This window comes from Microtus pennsylvanicus, chromosome 22, assembly GCF_037038515.1.
Source record: "Microtus pennsylvanicus isolate mMicPen1 chromosome 22, mMicPen1.hap1, whole genome shotgun sequence".
NCBI classification, from domain to species: domain Eukaryota; kingdom Metazoa; phylum Chordata; class Mammalia; order Rodentia; family Cricetidae; genus Microtus; species Microtus pennsylvanicus.
In genome coordinates, this window is record NC_134600.1 from 30,050,275 (window position 1) to 30,068,782 (window position 18,508).

The 18,508-nt window shown below is 37.0% G+C and overlaps 1 protein-coding gene across 3 annotated transcripts in view; it reads left to right on the forward strand.

Moving 5' to 3' along the window:
• The window catches only part of Pclo (piccolo presynaptic cytomatrix protein), a 270,157-nt gene that overhangs the window by 203,430 nt on the left and 48,219 nt on the right, over nucleotides 1-18,508 (forward strand). For all 3 annotated transcript variants that reach the window (XM_075956228.1, XM_075956227.1, XM_075956229.1), the window contains exons 14-19: nucleotides 1,766-1,816; nucleotides 4,719-4,843; nucleotides 6,946-6,972; nucleotides 14,711-14,804; nucleotides 15,977-16,048; nucleotides 18,212-18,392. In XM_075956228.1, the coding sequence (XP_075812343.1) occupies nucleotides 1,766-1,816; nucleotides 4,719-4,843; nucleotides 6,946-6,972; nucleotides 14,711-14,804; nucleotides 15,977-16,048; nucleotides 18,212-18,392 (550 nt within the window). The remainder of the gene's footprint in view (nucleotides 1-1,765; nucleotides 1,817-4,718; nucleotides 4,844-6,945; nucleotides 6,973-14,710; nucleotides 14,805-15,976; nucleotides 16,049-18,211; nucleotides 18,393-18,508) is intronic.

Consider the following 18,508-nt stretch of genomic DNA (forward strand, 5'->3'; position numbering starts at 1 on the left):
TCCCACTGTCCAAGGAGTAACTACTAACCACATGCAACTGGTTTCAGCTGACATCTGTGTGAATTGCGGGCCAAATTCCAATGACTTTGTGTGGGGAAAAAAAGACCGAAATATCTCAACACAATGTTTATTTTGCTAACGTGGTAAAGTGACAATATTTAGGATGAATATAAATATTTTTATAATATTTCTTGTTTATTTTAGTGCGGTTATTAGAAATTTTTAACTACTTTTGTGACTCATACATATACTCAATTGGCTAGTTCCTGTACAGATATTATTTAACTATTGGCAGTGACACAAATCAAATCTGATAATTTTGGACATATGTGCAGTGTGTGTGTGTGTGTGTGTGTGTGGTGTGCATGTGGTATGTGTGTTGTACGCATGGTATGTGTGTATGGAGTATGTGTGGTGTGTGTGGTGTGTGTGTGGAGTATGTGGGTGTGGTGTGTGTGCGGCGTGTGTGATGTGCGTGGTGTGTTTTTAAGTGAAAATGTAAAAGTTTACCTTAAAGAATAGACCTATTTACTACCTATTCATCTTTTTATAGTTATTTGGTTTGTAATATTGAGTTTTTGAAGTTCCTTGCATATTGAGGAAATTAATTGTCAGACTTATTTTACAGATGGTCTCTGTTCTGAGGCGTGTGTCTGTACATATTGTTTGTTTCCTTAGCTAGGGAGAAGCTTGTAAGTTCACCATAATTCCGTTTGTCAATTGTAGCTTTCACTGTCTGTTAACTTCACAGACAAAAGTTCTTCCCCAGGCCACTGTTGAGCATTCCTCCATATTTAAGTGATTGTGTGTAACTAATCGCTGAAACATTATCAAAATTTTGGATGATTGCTTTTGAATAATGTATATAAAATATGAATTGAAATTATTTTAATACTTTTTAAGCATATATAATGATACACATAATTATATATTTTAAAACTATTCAATATCAAGCAAAAAAAACTATTCAAGAGCTATTCTGGAAAGGATATACTTTATTAGAATATTACCTAGTAATTTTACATGATGCATATATGAAGTGCAACAGAATTTCAATATCCTTGATTTAGCAATAAAAATCCACAAGCAAATATATCAACTGTTTTAATTTATTATTTTGCTTTAGCTAGCTCAGTATGGCCTTGAATTCACAGTGGTCCACGAACCTATACCTCCTGAGCGCTGAGATTAAAAGTGTATGCCACCACATCTGACCCCTAGATTACTTTCCGAACTACTTTGAAAGCTCCATTTGCCTAAGGAGTTTGGAGGGAAATGAAAACTTTTCCGAAAAGATAAATTTTAATTCAAGATTAAATTTCCTGTCTGTAGGAAAGTGTTTTTTGGGGGTGCTTCACTGTTCAGTGAGCTAGAAGAGGCGCGCTGATGGCTTTCACTGCAGCTTCCGTGCTCCTGGGCAGTCTTATGTAAACACGGCTTCATTACTAAGTAGCTCTTTAAAACCTCGAAATACGTAAGCAACATGTTTTAAACAAAAAGTATTCATTTTTGTAAGGAAATGAAAATACTGCTGATATAAAACCATGGCTTCGATACAGGTTTTTCAAAATGAAAATTAGGTGTATGCATCCTTAAACAAGTATGAGAATTTTAAGTAGATGGTATAATTCTGAAGCAACCAAATGGATAAAATGTATGTTGTAGTCAGTGTGCTATAACTTATTAAAGTTAATTTAAAAAAAACAGTTAAAATGAAGGCACCTAAGAATATTTATTAATGTAATATGTGGTCTTTATATTTCAGCCTACTGATGCAGCAAAGGTTGCCTCTCATCCAATTACAGGAGAAATTCAGGTATGACAAACTTTTAATATCATCGTTCTGTTATCTTTTCTGTTTTTACTCTTTGTCTCTTTGAATTTGTAACAGTCTGTTTGGGTCTTACACTTTTTATAACATATACAATATTATATATATTATACATATATAATGCTACCACATAACGTGTGTGTGTATGTGTGTGTGTGTAGAAACTAGTCGTGGTTTTGAAATTCCAGACTGTAAAATTCTCAGTCAGCAGCTACTGAGTTCCAGCATTTCACAAACAACTTCTCCTTCCAAAAAACCTGTAAGCCCGTCTTCAAACTTCATGAATCAAGCAATAACTTTTGCTAAATTATCATTTTCTGACTAATTGATAAACAACTATCATAGGAAAGCGTTTTTCATTTTGTAGTTCCTGATAACTTTGCAATTCATAAGGTAAGTACCATAAAAAGTACAAAATATTGTTACTTTACTACTGTATATAGTTCTATATTTGTATGATATTATCACTGCTTATATATTACTGTGAGTCGCAGTAAATGTTTTTAAAACTTGGTTTTAGAAAATATCAAAAATTAATTCTAGGTAGATGAGAAATGTCATATAGAAATTAACACAGTAGGAATTAGCTATCAGAGGCCAACAAGGTCCCGGTAAGGAAGAGCAAGTGTGTCTCCAACACAGTGTGAAGGAAATTCTGACAAAGGACTTCACAGAGTAGCAGAGATATGAGCTAATGTTTCAAGAAGCATAGAGAAGGGGAAAATGTGTTACTGGAAACAGCATCGCACAGAAAGCAGTTGCATTGAGAGTCGAGCTATGACGCTGACACATCCAGAAAGGTGAATTATCCCTCACCTAACATAGGCCAGCTTTCCATGGCTTAGAGTATGCGGCAGAGTGATGGGGGAAGTATAAAAAAAGCCATGTGTCAGCAGCCTACAGAAAGTATTGCAAGGGCAAGGGTACGAAGACTGGGAAGTGAGCGCACACACAGGAAAACGCAGAGGGACTTTGTCCCAGGGTGCCTCACGGACAGAGCCGGTGGAACTGGGCCTGGCTTGTGAATTCCTGATCTTGCTCTCCCTATGCTGGCTGCCAATGTTTCCACAAACCTGCCTTCACCCATCCCACAAGAAACACAGGAAATGTTTCAACTTTTGATTACTAGTTTTCGCCTACGTTTCTTAACTTCATGCCTTTTGACTGATGTTTGCTGTTTCTGCTGGGTTTGGTGTTCCCTTGTTTCTTCTCCTTTGTCCAATCCTTCAGCAGTAAAACATAATTCTGAAATTGAGCCTTACCTGGCACAATGCCTCTTAGCAGTTTACAGTGGTTCTCAACCTTCCTAATAATGTTACACTTTCATACAGTTCCTCATGTTGTGGTGACCCCAACCATAAAATTATTTTTGTTGCTACTTCATAACTGTAAATTTGCTACTGTTATGTATGTGTATGTATGTATGTGTGTATATATATACATATATATTTGAAGATAGAGATTTGCCGAAAGGGAAATTGAGTGATTGAGAACCAATGAGTTAGAATATCCTGAAGGCTGGTATTTCGGTCATTTCCCCTCGTGTGGCAAAGCCTTTTTCCCGTGGCGCACATAGAGCCATAATCATAAAGGTGCGGGCCTGGAGCCCGTGTGTGTGAGGATGGCTCATGCGCAGACTGGTCTGACCCCAGACCTCCTTGGGGGTTTCTGGGAATGAAGAGGGAACGTTTTGATAACCAGTCTCTCAAGGTGGCCTGAAGGTTTCCATGTCAGGGAGAAATAGATTAAGAGCAATGTCACTTGAAACTTGAACTCCAGAGCAAGCTAAATGTGTCTCCCTTTCTGCTTCTGTGTTCTGTCAGCACACAGTTCCAATCCCTGTCTTTGCTTTTCCCTTAGGATAGATTGCCTTGTTATTCACACATTGGTCATTGTTGTCGGAGATACCTGGGCTTTTCTCTGTGGAATCAGATTAAAATTGTGCCAAAATGATGATGTATATTAATTCCGAAATTTTAAGCAAAGCTCTGACCCATTTTAGTAACCCCATCACAGTGAAAACACTGGTTTTTTTTATGATTTCTAAAAAGTTAGTATTTTTACATGTAAGTTCCCACTTTGAAATAAAGTTCTTTTCATTTCAAAGTTCTTGAAAAACTTAAAAGAAATCAAGACTTAATCTAAATATAACAAAGGCATCCTACAATGGTCAAAGAGAAAATTATTAATCGTAATCATTTCAGATTATGACAGTTTCTCAAATATCTATCTGAACAGTAACTCTTGTTCTTTGGTAGCAATGTGAGCATCTCATCAGCATCTTAAAGCTAGGATTCATTATTCCTCTTCAGCTTTTCAAGCCCAAGGGTAAAGTCAATATCACCCCAGACTCTTGCTTTATAAGAAGTGGTTCAGAAAGAGAAACTACAGTTTTAAACTTGGAGAAATTAAGAAAAAAATGAAATCTATTCTTTTTTTAAATTTGTATGTCTCAATCCTGATAGAATCCTCTCCACATAGCCTTTCTTCTCACTGTTCAGTTATGAAATATTAATGCTATTCTATAATACATTTACAAGTTATTTAATTTTCAAAGTCCTAGAAATTGTGGGGTGTACTCGTTTGCTATGAATAAATTTTCATTATGAAAATATAATAAATATTTATTGTATTAGTTTCCTGTTAAATGAACTCTAACTAGGCCAGGATTCTAACTTGTGCAGAGTCCAGTAGCAAAATGTTTATCAGAAATCCAGACATGCCTATGAGCGTTCAGTTAAACTGGACATTAACTGTTTAGTTTCCAGTAGAACTGAGATGAAGTGGGTAACTTCTTATAAAGTGTTGGAAGAGCCAGAGAAGTATGAAGTGATGCTGTTTCATGTGTTTGTTTGTTTTTTCACGGAATCCTTTCTACACCCTAAAGCTTCAAATCAACTATGACCTTGGAAACCTCATAATACATATTCTTCAAGCAAGAAATCTTGTCCCTAGAGACAACAATGGCTACTCTGACCCTTTTGTTAAAGTGTACCTACTTCCGGGGCGAGGGTAAGTAATGAGGCATCATCATCCAGGTATCGCCGGTAGTAAACAGTCCACAGAGCATCTCCCGTTTGTTTCCAGGCCTAAGCTGGGTAGTCCTTCCTACCCTGGCTTTAGTTTGCTTTGGCCATCGTATTTATTTCTAATAAGGAGATCCAGTTGAATTAACATTTTAAACGACGTTCTTATGGGTTCTGAGAGAGCCTTGGTTATAATAACGCCAGTCTCTCTGGGAGCTAGCAGCGCTTTGATTGTGGGAACCGCGCTTGTGCTATGTGCCCAGACTTATTCTAAAAGCATTTGAAAAATTGTGGCAGGTTTAAAAAACTAACTTACATCCCTAAATCCACATGAGAAATCAAACTCCGTTTACTTTCTTTTTACAGTGTATGTATTTATATCTGATATGCTTGATGTCCACTAAGTGACTTTTCATGAATCCCTATTTATAGACACATTTCCAAATCAATGTTTTAAAAATAGTAACAAATATTCCCCTTACTCCACAACCTCTCCAGCATAGGCTATCACTGGTGTTTTTTTTTATTTTAGCCATTCTGACAGGTATAAGATGGTATGTCAAAGTTGTTTTGATTTGCATTTCCCTGATCGCTAAGGAGGTTGAGCATGACCTTAAGTGTCTTTTGGCCATTTGAACTTCTTCTGTTGAGAATTCTCTGTTCAGGTTTTTAATTGGGTTAATTAGAGTTTTAATGTCTAGTTTTCTTGAGTTCTTTATATATTTTGGAGATCAGACCTTTGTCTGATACGGGGTTGGTGAGGATCTTCTCCCATTCAGTAGGTTGCCTTTTTGTCTTAATGACAGTATTACTTTCTTCTATATATTTTATAATATTTTAGTTGGCTTGAGGACCCCACTGGTGTTTATAGAATACTCTACCCGTCAGCAATGAATGTTTTTAAGTACATAGCGAACATTTCGCAGAACTGCATTGTGCTGCAAAGCCTCAACAGACTTAAAAGCAGCCAAAACATGCAAATGTGTGTTCTGATCATCGCTGGCGTGTCTGAAAAGTGGCCACATTAGAATCGTGTATGCCCTGCTATCTATTTACTAAGTCACCACAGGCAGACCCCCATGTATGAGATAGTCTGTTTCCTTTTCAGTGAGAGCACAATCATAATTTTTATTTGCCAATGGAAACCAGTCAGATAGGGCAGGGAGGAATAGATCAGTGTCCCTGCTCGAATCCCGTACCCCTCCCCAAACAATTCCTTATAGAAAGATACGATTGTTGGTACACTTGATATAATTTTATTTTCTTAAAGATTTTTGAAATTCTCAGTGATTTTTATTAGAAATCAATAAAATAGTCACAGGAAGAGAACCTTTTATTTTAATTAAATAGCAAGTTTGCATATTTGTATTTACGAATTGGCCACGTCTTTTAAGAAGGGCGTGACAAAAATAAAAAAAACAAACAATAAAAACTTTATTTTGATTTTGGCCATGAGAACGTTTGTGTTCTTTAAAGAAATTAGGAAGTTATAGAAAATTACTCTTAGGAATTTGTCTCTAAGTATTTTTAAATGGATTAAGGTAAAAAGTACTGTCCTTCATTTTCCATCTTCCTCATCAGTGGCCCTCGGTGTCATCGTCGATACTGCACAAGAATACTTATATGTATGCATGCTGTTACTCTGGTAGAAGGTGGCAAAGTTGAATAAGCAGAACAGATAGACAGGTAACATGAAGATTTCAGCCAGTTCCATAATGCTTAGCTGAAAGGATAAAAGAAGAGTAAAATGGACAAAAAGAAAATGTACATCTGATAGTATTACCCTCTCAGAGTTTATCTAGCTAGCTATCCTACAGTGGATTCAGCCCCGAGGTGGCTAGCATGTTCCTAGCCTGTCATAGCGGTATCACTAATTACTGAGTTGCCGAGTGATGGGGATTCACTATACTGTGAGCGCTGTATCACGGTGGCGCTAAGATTATCTCCTCCTCAAGCCAGTTTCAGGCTGTGCATTGCGTCTGATTGCTGTTCTCATATTTCCTGTCTATTTCTGCTCCTAACTTTTTTCTCCCTGTCTTTCACTCTTTCCTGTTGTACCCTTTCCTCTGGCTTCTGGAATCAATGCAGTCAAGTCATGGTTGTCCAGAACGCAAGGTAGAGTTGATTCTCCTTCAGCGTCAACTATTCTGTCGTGCCTAGAGTTGTAACTGTGTGTTTAATACCTCTGCCAATATGTCTACTTGGGCCGTAGCTATTAATTTTCTCCCAGTGAATTCTGTTGAATTAGGCCTACAACAAACAGGCCTTCTGGCCAGTGTGCAACAGGACATAGAAAATTAGACTTTAGTGAAAACAGAAATGAACAATAAGGAAAATTTTACACTAAAATTGAATATAACTACAATTTCCACTTGTATTCTCAGTAATGAATTTCATTTAGCTGCTTATGTGATAATCATGACTTAAGTTCTCCTGATCTCCTATTGTAAATGAAGATATTGCAAGTGATTTTTGAAGTGAATATATGGACTAGACTAATGTGTGTATCTCATTTTAAATATAATAAGTGTCAGATTTGTTTTTCCTTCACTTGATATTGAAACGTTTCCATGATTTATGTTTTCTGTATCATAAAATCATTAGAAGTCAAAAAAAATCACCATACTATAATGATGAGGAACCACATGAACACTCCTCTTTGGTTTTAGTCGTAGGGATTTTCTCTGATTTGTAACAGGCTGCATCTTACCAACCAAGACTCCCTCTCAAGACATAACCCAAAGGATGTTTTTTTGCACCTCGCCTACTGCATTATAAATTAATTGTGTGATTTAATTAAAGAGACTCATGTACCATCTGTACTAATAGGATAATGAGGATTTTAGCCTCAGTCATATTATTAATTTTGCAACATTTGCTTGTCGACGTTATTCAAATATGACATTTTTATTAATCGTGGAAAGCTGTGACCCAAGAGAGGTTGCTTCTGAGTCTTAAAGATGTAAATATTTATCTTCAATGCTAGGATCTATTATGGTAGCCTTAGCAGTACCCAGAAATTTCATTCCTTAAAGTCACATCATTAGCAACCAGTGAACAGACACACTGTGGTGGCTCTCTTATGGTGGCTAGTTCTCTGACTGTGGGTACAACCTGAGTTTCCTTGGCTGATATGTAGAATCAGTTCTGTTTCAAAGATATGGATGGTGTCAGTTTAGATCTCATAAAGCAGCCCCCACATTCACAAACTCCCTGCCTTTATCTAAGGAAACTCAGGAACATTGTCAGGGTGGTGATTTCCTGCATTTAATGTATAGGAGAGAATGTTGGGGGAGCCCTTTGTAACGACTGGATGAGCCTGGAATACTTTGACTATCATTTGGAAGTTAAGAAGCCGAGCTCTCATCCTAATTTCATTTTCGCCATACCTTTGGGAGCTATCAGTGTGAGAGGAAAATGCCAAGGCATGGAAGCCATTGAATGGAGACCTTAGGAACCTGGCTTTGAATGTCAGCATTGTCACTTAGAAGCCATGAGATGTCACATGAGAAGTCACAATTGTGCTTTCTTCTGTAACTAGAAATAATAACTTCTTTCGTGTGTGTGTGTGTGTGTGTGTGTGTGTGTGTGTGTGAAATGCCTAGTGATAAACCAAAAGTGGGGAGTATTACGTATGACGCATAATAATCTTCAGTAAAGCCGGGCGGTGGTGGCACGTGCCTTTAATCCCAGCACTCGGGAGGCAGAGGCAGGCGGATCTCTGTGAGTTCGAGACCAGTCTGGTCTACAAGAGCTAGTTCCAGGACAGGCTCCAAAACCACAGAGAAACCCTGTCTCGATAAACCAAAAAATAAAAAAAAATTTAAAGGAAAATGGAGACATGCAGTCATATTTTAAGATGAAGTGCTTGTTCCATGTTCATTTGATTAACTGACTTTTATATTTTCCTATATTTATAAATCTTAAATAAATCTCTAATTAATTAACTAGTTAATTAATTAAACATGACCTATTTGTCATAATATAGTACTCAACCCTCCCAAACAAGAAAGTCAAAGGAGAATAGCCCTTTTCTCCCCTTCAGACTGAATATATGATCACTCTCAAGATTCCCAGTTCAGTTACCTATGTTTGGCTCACAAATGCAGAGATTTTGGCATAGCTTTTACAATTATGGTAGTTTATCGGTTCTACAAAGTTTCGACACAGAATTATAGTATCATGCACAAGATGACCAGAGGGTGATAGCACAAAAGAGTGTTTGGGAAGAATGGCTTTATGAGGCCAGCTATGCACCTCAGAAATGCAAAAAAATTAATAATAAAATTTTTGAAGAGGATCCCAGGTTTAAGACCAGCCTGGTATATTATGGCACGCTGCCCATAGACTGATTGATTATTTGAAGGAAGGAGAGAGGAAAGAAGAAAAACTAGGAAAGAAAAGATCTTGTAGAGGACTGCTTTGGCTTCTAAAATGAAGCCATCAATACTGTGAAAAGGACAAGACCTGCATAAGATTATACCAGCCATATGCCCAGTGTGGGTCGCTGGTGTTTATGAGTTCTCACCCCAAACTGAGAGATTATTGCAGTGGCGGCTGCTGGGCAAGAGAAGACAGCTTCTGAGGGAGGGAGAAGCCCTTGAGAGGCTTCCCATGCTCCAGCAGACAGCCCTACATCCATACACATAAAAACCACACTGAGTGAACTCTATGAGGTGTTTTTTTTTAAGCATATAGATTTTGGAAAAGTGGGTAAAGGAGGAATCAGAGAGAAGGTAATCTGATTTGATCAAAACATACTATATATATATATTTGAATTCACAAGTAATAAAATAGGATTGTTTTTAAAAGTTGTATGAAGTAGTCTGTAGCAAAGTTATTGGCTTATATTGTTGGGTGTGGCAAGCAGAGGTACTACCTTAGCAGCCAAGACTCCAAATTATCTCATGCCTCTTAGCAAAATTCAATTGAAGACTGGGTTTGATGCATCTGTAATCCCAATGCTCCATAGCTCAGGGCATAAATACAGACAGGCAAAATATGTTTTGCTATACCTCTGTATCAAGAGGATATTTTCACTAATGAAGGTTAATTAGGTATCCGGAACAAGATGGATAGCCCCAGAAAAGAGCCCCAGACAAAGAAAGAAAAAGGAGCACTGAGTTGCATTGCTTTCTTCTGGAAACATCATTATTCAAGATGAAGACAAAGGTCAGTAGAAAGAAACTGAAAGTCAGATAATGGTGAATATAAACACACAGTTGGAGAAGAAGCAAAGATCGAGCTGAGGGGCAAAGAGGCTGAACTCAAGGTGCTGCAGGCTCAGATAGCGAAATAGTAAGCCCTGTTTCAGGATAAAGACAAGAAGATGAATCTTCTAAGACTCAAGTCTGAGGGACACAGGGTAAAGAGCATTCTTCTGATAAATAAGGGAACAACTAAATTCATCTGAAAAAAACAACACACAGAAGATAAGGCAGAAGCCACTCAACATCTAGGTCTCATTAAAGTGTCCACTGAAATGAGAAAGGAAGAAGTCTCATTGCAGAATCAGAGACAAGGAGAAGTCAAGAATAGAAGCAAGGATGGGAAATGACCAATCAGAGAACACATTCAATTGAGATCCAAATACAAGTTCAACACTAGAACAAGGAACCGAAGCTGAGACAGAAGAGAACTGGAAAACCAAGACGAGGAGCTGACGTCTAAATGGACACCTCGTCCACCTCCCTTCAGAGGCAGAAAGACAGCAAGGTACACCTAGGACACTTTCAGAGATTGTAAAGGGGAAAGAAATTACGAGAACAACAACAAAAGCATACGATTGCAAACAAAAATAACAAGAAATGGCTTTACGAGCTGCAGTTCAAGAATCTGGGGCTTCTGACCTCGGTCTTGCCGCGTTGTTGTGGTTGGGAACACAAATGACTCTTTAGATCGCTGTTAAAGCTCAGAACAGGCCCTGCAAGCCAACATCCAGGCACAGATATGCATAGCTGTGCCGAGCGTAGGTAACCAGCAGCTGTTTGCTGAGCAAGAGGAAGGGAGCCAAAGGCTCTGGCAAGAAAGAAGGCAACAAGTCTCCCACTGCCAGAGTGAGAAAACGGAATTCTGGAATGTAGAAAGCCATGGGCATTAAGTGTGAGGAGGAAGCTGGCTGGCTAGAGCTCAGTTTAGGAAGAAAGCGGCAAGATGTGAAAGCCAAAAGAAGCTTTTCAGAGTCTCAATGCTCAGCATGAAATGATAAGATCACAAATACATGTGCCAAGAGGAATGGGGTTGAGCTTCACATTGCTAATGCACAAAATGGATACAGTTTGAAAAGGACCAGTTTGGGACTTTATAGACTTATACTGATGTAAGGTCTTTGCTCACCAAACAGCTACCATTCTAACTTGCATGGGTGTTGAGCTGATTTTAATCTATTGGAAATTTGTGATTTTGTTTTGTAAATATCAGATAAGTGATACTGGTGTGGTGCCTGTAAATAAGGTGAAACTCACTTCCGTTAAACTTGGCAGGACTTTAGAAGGACAATATTTGCTAGTTCATGAGCTCTACTTTTCAAATATGTAAAAGTTTAAGGTGGCATAAAGTCTCATACATAGACTTTCTTATGTTTCTCCTGTCTACTTTTGTGCCTAAGCTTGCTGTTATTTTTTAATTTATTAATACATGAAAGAGATGTTATGTAGATGCTCTGTAGAAGAACTAGCCATTGATAATAAAAATGGTTTTCTTTTTAAAAAAAAAAAGAAGAAGAAAACTGTGGAAAGGGGGTTAAGTCTGGACAGAATTGGAGGGTCAAATTCAATAAGATGAAGATACTCTATTGATATATTTAATCTATTCCGTTTGAGATTACATCTGACTCTGTTAAAAGATAAACGCCTGTAATCATTTGTCCCTAATTGTCACACAGTAGTTGCATTAGATTCAGAATATCTCTAGGCAATTCTAATAAAGCCTGTTTAAAAAAAATGAGTGAGTGATGCTTTTAAATAGCTTTATTAAGTTAATTTCATGTAACATATTTAAGAGTTAAGAATAAGGATTTTTTTAACTTAAATCCTAACCCTTGTAGCCTTACTAGCACTTCTTAATTCCCCCAAGACATAGAGTTCAAGTTTCAGTCAATCTTACCTATTAAATAAGATAATAAATAGAACCTGTTTGGTAAGGAAGCTTTGAAGATTAAGTGGGTAAACACAAAAAACGTAGTTAGAGCTCTTGCCAGGAAGCAGCCAGAACTTAATGTAGTTATTATTTCAATGTGGCTACTTCATAAAATACTTCAAGTAGGAATAAAACACAGAATCATAAGGTAAGGCCAGTTTCATTTGTACTGGTATTCGGTGATTTTTATATTTGTAAAAGTGACAAGAATTACTAAATGTGGATGTGAAATTTTTATTATTTATTATTTATTCAATTTATTCAATTAACAAATCTTTTGGAAGAGGACAGCACTACGGATGATTTCAGCATAGCTGTATTTTAATAAAGAAATGTTTGCAATTGGCTTCAGGCTCGTCTTAAAAATTATGAAAATTCTCTCTTTTAAAACGAAAATAATTTTACTCATGAACATCAAATTTTGGGTTTTATCTTTACTGTGGTGTTCCTATGATTCCATCTTGAAAATTATATCTGAGCCACACAGAGATTTAAAACTATGTTAGTCTGTGCCTTGCTTAAGTACCCCTGTCTAGAGCGACAGTTATGAATCCCAAGTGCTACACAGGTCAGCTGTTAGCCTGAAAGTCTCACGTCAGTTGTTCCCATGACATCATCAAAAATAAACAGCAAGCACAATGTAAAAGGACATACTCTGGTAAGAACTTTACAGTTTTGAACTTGGAACCTTTCAAGTTTACTGAACATTATTAACAGTATTAACTAATACTTCAAGGCTTGCTTTCTCAGTTTGTCAACATTTGGCTATACTTGCTTCAGATGTTGCCATGGTAGAAGATACATTCATTTGGAGCCTTCAGAAATCACGCCCTTGTCCACCTAGAATAGCCACTAAATTGAATTTAGCATTTGTAAATCCTAAGTGTTCCTGTGATATTAATACACAAATGTATGTGGTAATTTAGAAAATGACTTAACAATTTTAAATTCACCTAATAACTTAACAGTGACCTATTTATCTTTCTGCAAAAACTTTAAACAAAATCATTTTTAAGAATTTGATTTAATTCATCCTGTTGCTTAATATTTCATTGATTGAATATATGAGCGCATACTTATTCATTTATTAACTTTGGTAGAGATAATTCTGTGGTTAATGTTTTTGAATAAATTTCTTTTGTACAAGTGGGAGAAATTCTCTGGCGTAGAAGCAGAATTAGTAGAGTTGAAATATCCTGGGTGTGTATGTATAGTAAGTTTCATGAGGTAGGGACAAAATGTTAGACGAGATAAATATACAAGCATAATTCCATGAGAATTCTGTTTGTTAAAATTGTTGTGTAAAAATTTCTTCCAAAGTGTCTGTAATTTATCTTGAGTGACAAACATTAAATCCTGTTCTTATTTTTGTACACTCAAATGGGATGGTTAGAAATGGGAGGCGCTAGAATCAGTTTCTCACGGGTGAAATATGAGGTTTGGTGAGGCACAAAACCCATAGCTCAAATTTCACTATATATTACATTACAGAAATCACAATGTTAAGCTTTATCCTAGAATAATTACATTTTATTCTCCTTGAGTGTCATGGTATGGAGTCTTGACTGGCTTTAAGGAAAGGCAGCTAGTAAATCTAGGCAAGACCAGGACTTCCTAGTAAACGGAGGACTCCTACAGAAATAGAATATTACTTCATCACTGAGATACAAACTAAGATGGGAAAGCCAGGAAAAGGTGAAGGTAAGGAAAGGCCTTGCCTGTGGGATCAACAATGTTAAACACGGACAGCAGTTGCCTAGTTCCAACTTCGGTCACTAGTCCATGCCAGCTGTGAATCTGCTATGATGTTTGATTTGGATAGGTTTTCTGTGTAAGTTGTTAAGTGTATGTATACTACATAAGCAGCTAATAATTGCTTAGAGACAATGGGAGAATTGGGGATTCAGTGAAATGCCCAATTTACAATGAATGAAAGATTTAACTTAGTTTCCATTTTAACGTAACTTAGTGGCATAAGGCATTTCAACCTGCTTCATAACCATGGTAAATGTCATACTTTAAAGGGAGTTTCAAATGTCCCTTTGGGAAAGTTCTTGCAATTTCATCTGACGTAAGAGCCACTTGCCTTTCTTTTCCCTGTAAATGTAATGATTGCTTTACCTTTTCTTTCTTTTTTAACGACAAGAGAAAATAGGGTCTAATGTAGCCCAAACTGAATCCAAAGTAGCTATGTAGCCGGGGAAGCTGAGCTCTGGTTTGTGCCTGCAAATTCTGGACTCACACTCTTGCGCCTTCATGCCCTTTTCTTCATTCACTGCCTTTTAGGCGGGAGGGTGGGGGAGACAATTTAGTTTTGCTGACAGGATTAGAGGTCAAACTCTCAGAAAGTTAAAGACTATACTATTATTTATGAACCAAAAAGATATTAATGTTATTATATACTTAATTTAAGTATCTTCCACATATAGGAAAAAGTAAAATTTCTAAAGTATCGTCCAAAGTCCTACAGGAATTTCTTTAAAAGCATACTCATACTCAGTAGTGCAAGCGAAATCAAGACACCCGATATATTTTCAAGATGCCATTGTGTGTTCAGCTTAAAATTGAGTTTCAAGGTGCAATGATTATACAGCGATGTGAAGCCAAAGATCTGGCAAATGTTACATGCCCTTTAGTTTGACCAGGAAGTCATCAGATAAGGTAAAATGTAAATTTAAAAAAAAAAACACCTCTTCTTTTTCTCTTCCAATTCAGTGCTGAGTACAAGAGGAGAACTAAATATGTCCAGAAAAGTCTCAATCCCGAATGGAATCAAACAGTGATTTATAAAAGTATCTCCATGGAGCAGGTATGTAATCATCATCTGATAAATGACAGATGTAGGCTGACGGAAGTGTAGTGACGACAACGCTATGGAAGGTCAGGGCCAATATCAAGGTTTTCCAAACACAGTGGGAGCTCATTGAAGACAGGAGAAATATATTCAGCGATAATCAGTGAGAGAAGCTCAAAGGTAAGGTGAAAACAAAGGCTCATATTTAACAAAGTAGCCCAAACATGAAGAAATGGGTTAGTGAAGCAAGGCTCTTAGAATATTTTAAAATGGAACATTTTCAATAGATTCGATCAGATTTACACATTTTAGGAAATATTTTCAACTGCTGGTATTTGGTTTTCAGAAGGAACACCAAGAAAAACTAAGATGAAATGTGTTATTTATTCTACCCATTTATGCTGTAGGGTTTCATTTATGTAAATTGACATTTCCCAAGAGGAAAATATAAAATTTTGTGAAGATGATGTAATGATGACTTCCGTAAGACATCAAAACCAAAAATAAGTGGTTCAAGGCAAAATGATGTTAGTGTGTATTTTTTTTAATTTAAAAGAATATGAATTCCATAACTTCCATAAACAGGAATAGTATCTGTTTAATGCCAGCACTCAGGAGGTAGAGGCAGGCAGAGCTCTGTGAGTTCAAAGTGTGTTCCAGAACAGCCAGGATGACACAGAGAAACCGTGTCTCAAGAAACAAAACAAGAACAAAAAGAGAAAGAAAGCCATCCAAATAAGATCATTTACAGTAAACAATCTTTCAAAATGAGGTTCTGGTTTGTTCTCTGAAAGGTGGTTATGAATATGAAGTTATAAGTGAATATTAATCTGAGTTCTTTAAAGTAACTTAAATTCTGCAGAAGTAAAAATGCTTCATTTTTGGCAATGATTGGGATAAAGAAAAATCTAAATGTTTTGGATTCATGGCTTTCATATATTTAGAGAGGATCGTCTGCTTTTTGTTAAATGAGTAAAGACAAAACAACGGGAAATAAGTATGGCCAGTTTTTTCACAAAGTAATGAGGTCTCCTAGAATCAAACGCTAGACTGAACTACAATTTAATCATTATAATTCCACACAACATTTAACACAGAGTCTTAAGTATCCAGGCAAGAATCATTTAGAAATGTATAGAAATGCATGTTGGAGGAATGTGGTTGATGATAACTGTATCCGAACGCAGCTCATGAAGAAGACATTGGAGGTGACAGTTTGGGATTATGATAGATTCTCTTCCAACGACTTCCTTGGGGAGGTAAGTCCGTCCTTTTTTATACTGTCACCCTATGCAACAAGTTAAAGAAGGATGGAAGATGAAAAACTTCTTGAGTTCACACAATAGCCGTTCCTGATCACCATCTCTTGGCCGGTAAGTTAGTTTCCTGAGTTACTCTTTGAATAGAAACTTGAGAAGTGATTTTCCAGTCACCATTTGATGCACTTTTTAATTTAGTTAAGATTAAATAAATAGTGTTTTAGCAGGAAAATAAAAAATCACAATGTGATTACAAATGATATCTGAAACAAAAAAAATAAAAACTAAGCTGGAATTTTTAAATGCAACATCTTCTTTTATTGATTTTTATTGAGCTCTATGTTTTTCTCTGTTCCCCTCCCTGGTTCTCCCCTCCCCTTCAATCCTCCCCCAAGGTCCCCATGCTCCAAATTTACTCCAGAGATATTGATTTTTCTACTTCCCATGTAGATTAGATCCATGTATGTCTCTCTTAGGGTCCTCATTGTTGTCTAAATTCTTTGGGATTGTGATTTTTGGGCTGGTTTTCTTTGCTTAAATGTTTTAAAACCACTTATGAGTGAGTACATGTGATAATTGTCTTTCTGGGTCTGGGTCACCTCACTCAAAATGATGTTTTCTAGCTCCATCCATTTTCCTACAAAATTTAAGATGTCACTTTTTTTCTGCTGTGTAGTACTCCATTGTGTAAATGCACCACATTTTCCTTATCCATTCTTCGGTTGAGGGGCGTTTAGGTTGTTTCCAGATTCTGGATATGGCAAACAATGCTGCTATGAACATAGTTGAGCATGTGTCTTTGTTGCAAAATCAGTTTCTTGAATCCCTTCTCCTTCCATGTAATATTTCTCATTGCCGTTTATGATTAAATACTATGGTAATGATTTTCAAAGGTTTTAAAAGTTAAAACTAAGTAGACAAGAAGATACTTAAAATAATTATTATGTAAATTTGTTAAAAACCCTATATGTATATGTAAGAATGAAATCTAGAAGAGTGAACAGACCTTTGGGTGTTTCCATCAACAATGTTATAAAATTTTGAAGTTTATTTAGTGCTTTTAACTTAAATTATATGTGTGTACACACTCACACATGCTCTGTGTATGGGATTTCCAGGAAATCTGAAGCTTACACAATCCCTTCTTGGTAGGGACTGTCTGTCTTACGTGTGTTGTCTCTGTAATGAGAGCTTCTTTGGGTTGAAGATATGCTACCTCTTTTCCATCCAATCCACATCACGGAAGCCTTCCTTTCAGATTCTTTCCTAATTCAGCCACTAAAACTAAAGTTGATTGTATGCAGAATTATTCTAAATAATAGGGTTGTATTTGGTTTACTGTCAAATTTCAAAACATTGGCTTTCTGAAGTCCTTCTAATTTACTCTTGTTTATACGACCCTAGGTCATATATCTATATCATTTATTACTCATTAAATCTAAGAAGCCAGTGGCTGTAAAAACACAGTATTTGTGTGCGTCCCATTAGGAAAGGAGGGGTGCTAGGTAAGCCATGACCCATCAGCAACTGGTATTTAAAACACTAAAGTGTGTTTTAGATTGGAAAAATAAGCTGATAATGGCAAATTACTTGTTCTTTTCATTCTTTGATCTTGTCCATCTTCCCGTTAAAATCATACATTTCTCCTAAAGTAAAAATTACTTTATAGAACATTGTAGGGAGGGCATTGGACCTTCCCCAAAGCACTGTGCCTCACCCTCTCTGAAGAGTGGATGGGGGTGGGGTGGGGAAGTAGGAGGGAATGGGGGGAGGGCAAGGAGTGGGAACTTGGATTGGTGTGTATAATGAAAAAGGATAGTTTGTTTTCTTTTTTAATAAATAAATAAAAGAACAACCCAAGCCAACTTGTGTTTCATAAAATGGTTGGCTTATGACTCTGATCTTTTCATGCTACCCGAGTAAATTAGGGAAGAGTCAAAGAAATTATGTAGTTTAGTTTAGCCACACATTTATTACGCATCTCAGTATCATAACTGAGGAAGAACTAGTCAGTAAGTGAAGTGAAGTGAGGAAGGTAGCGTCCCCACCCTTAAGGTGGTGTTTATCCATCTGGTTACATCCTTAGTGTGTTTTAGGTTGTGGGAAAACTAAGCCTATTATGAGCTCAATCCATGTTCTTTCCTTCTTCCTTATCCTTTCCAGGTGTTGATTGATCTATCCAGCACGTCTCACCTGGACAACACTCCTCGGTGGTATCCACTGAAGGAACAGACCGAGAGCATTGACCACGGCAAGTCTCACTCCAGTCAAAGCAGCCAGCAGTCTCCAAAGCCCTCTGTCATCAAAAGCAGAAGCCATGGTGTCTTCCCCGACCCATCCAAGGGTAGGAGACATTTCAAGTAGAACGTGGTCGTTTGTCTGTTTGGTCAGTCAGTACCTTCTTGACTTTGAGTCGCTCTATGCGTAATATACATTGTCAATTTCAGTTCTGTGGGAAAA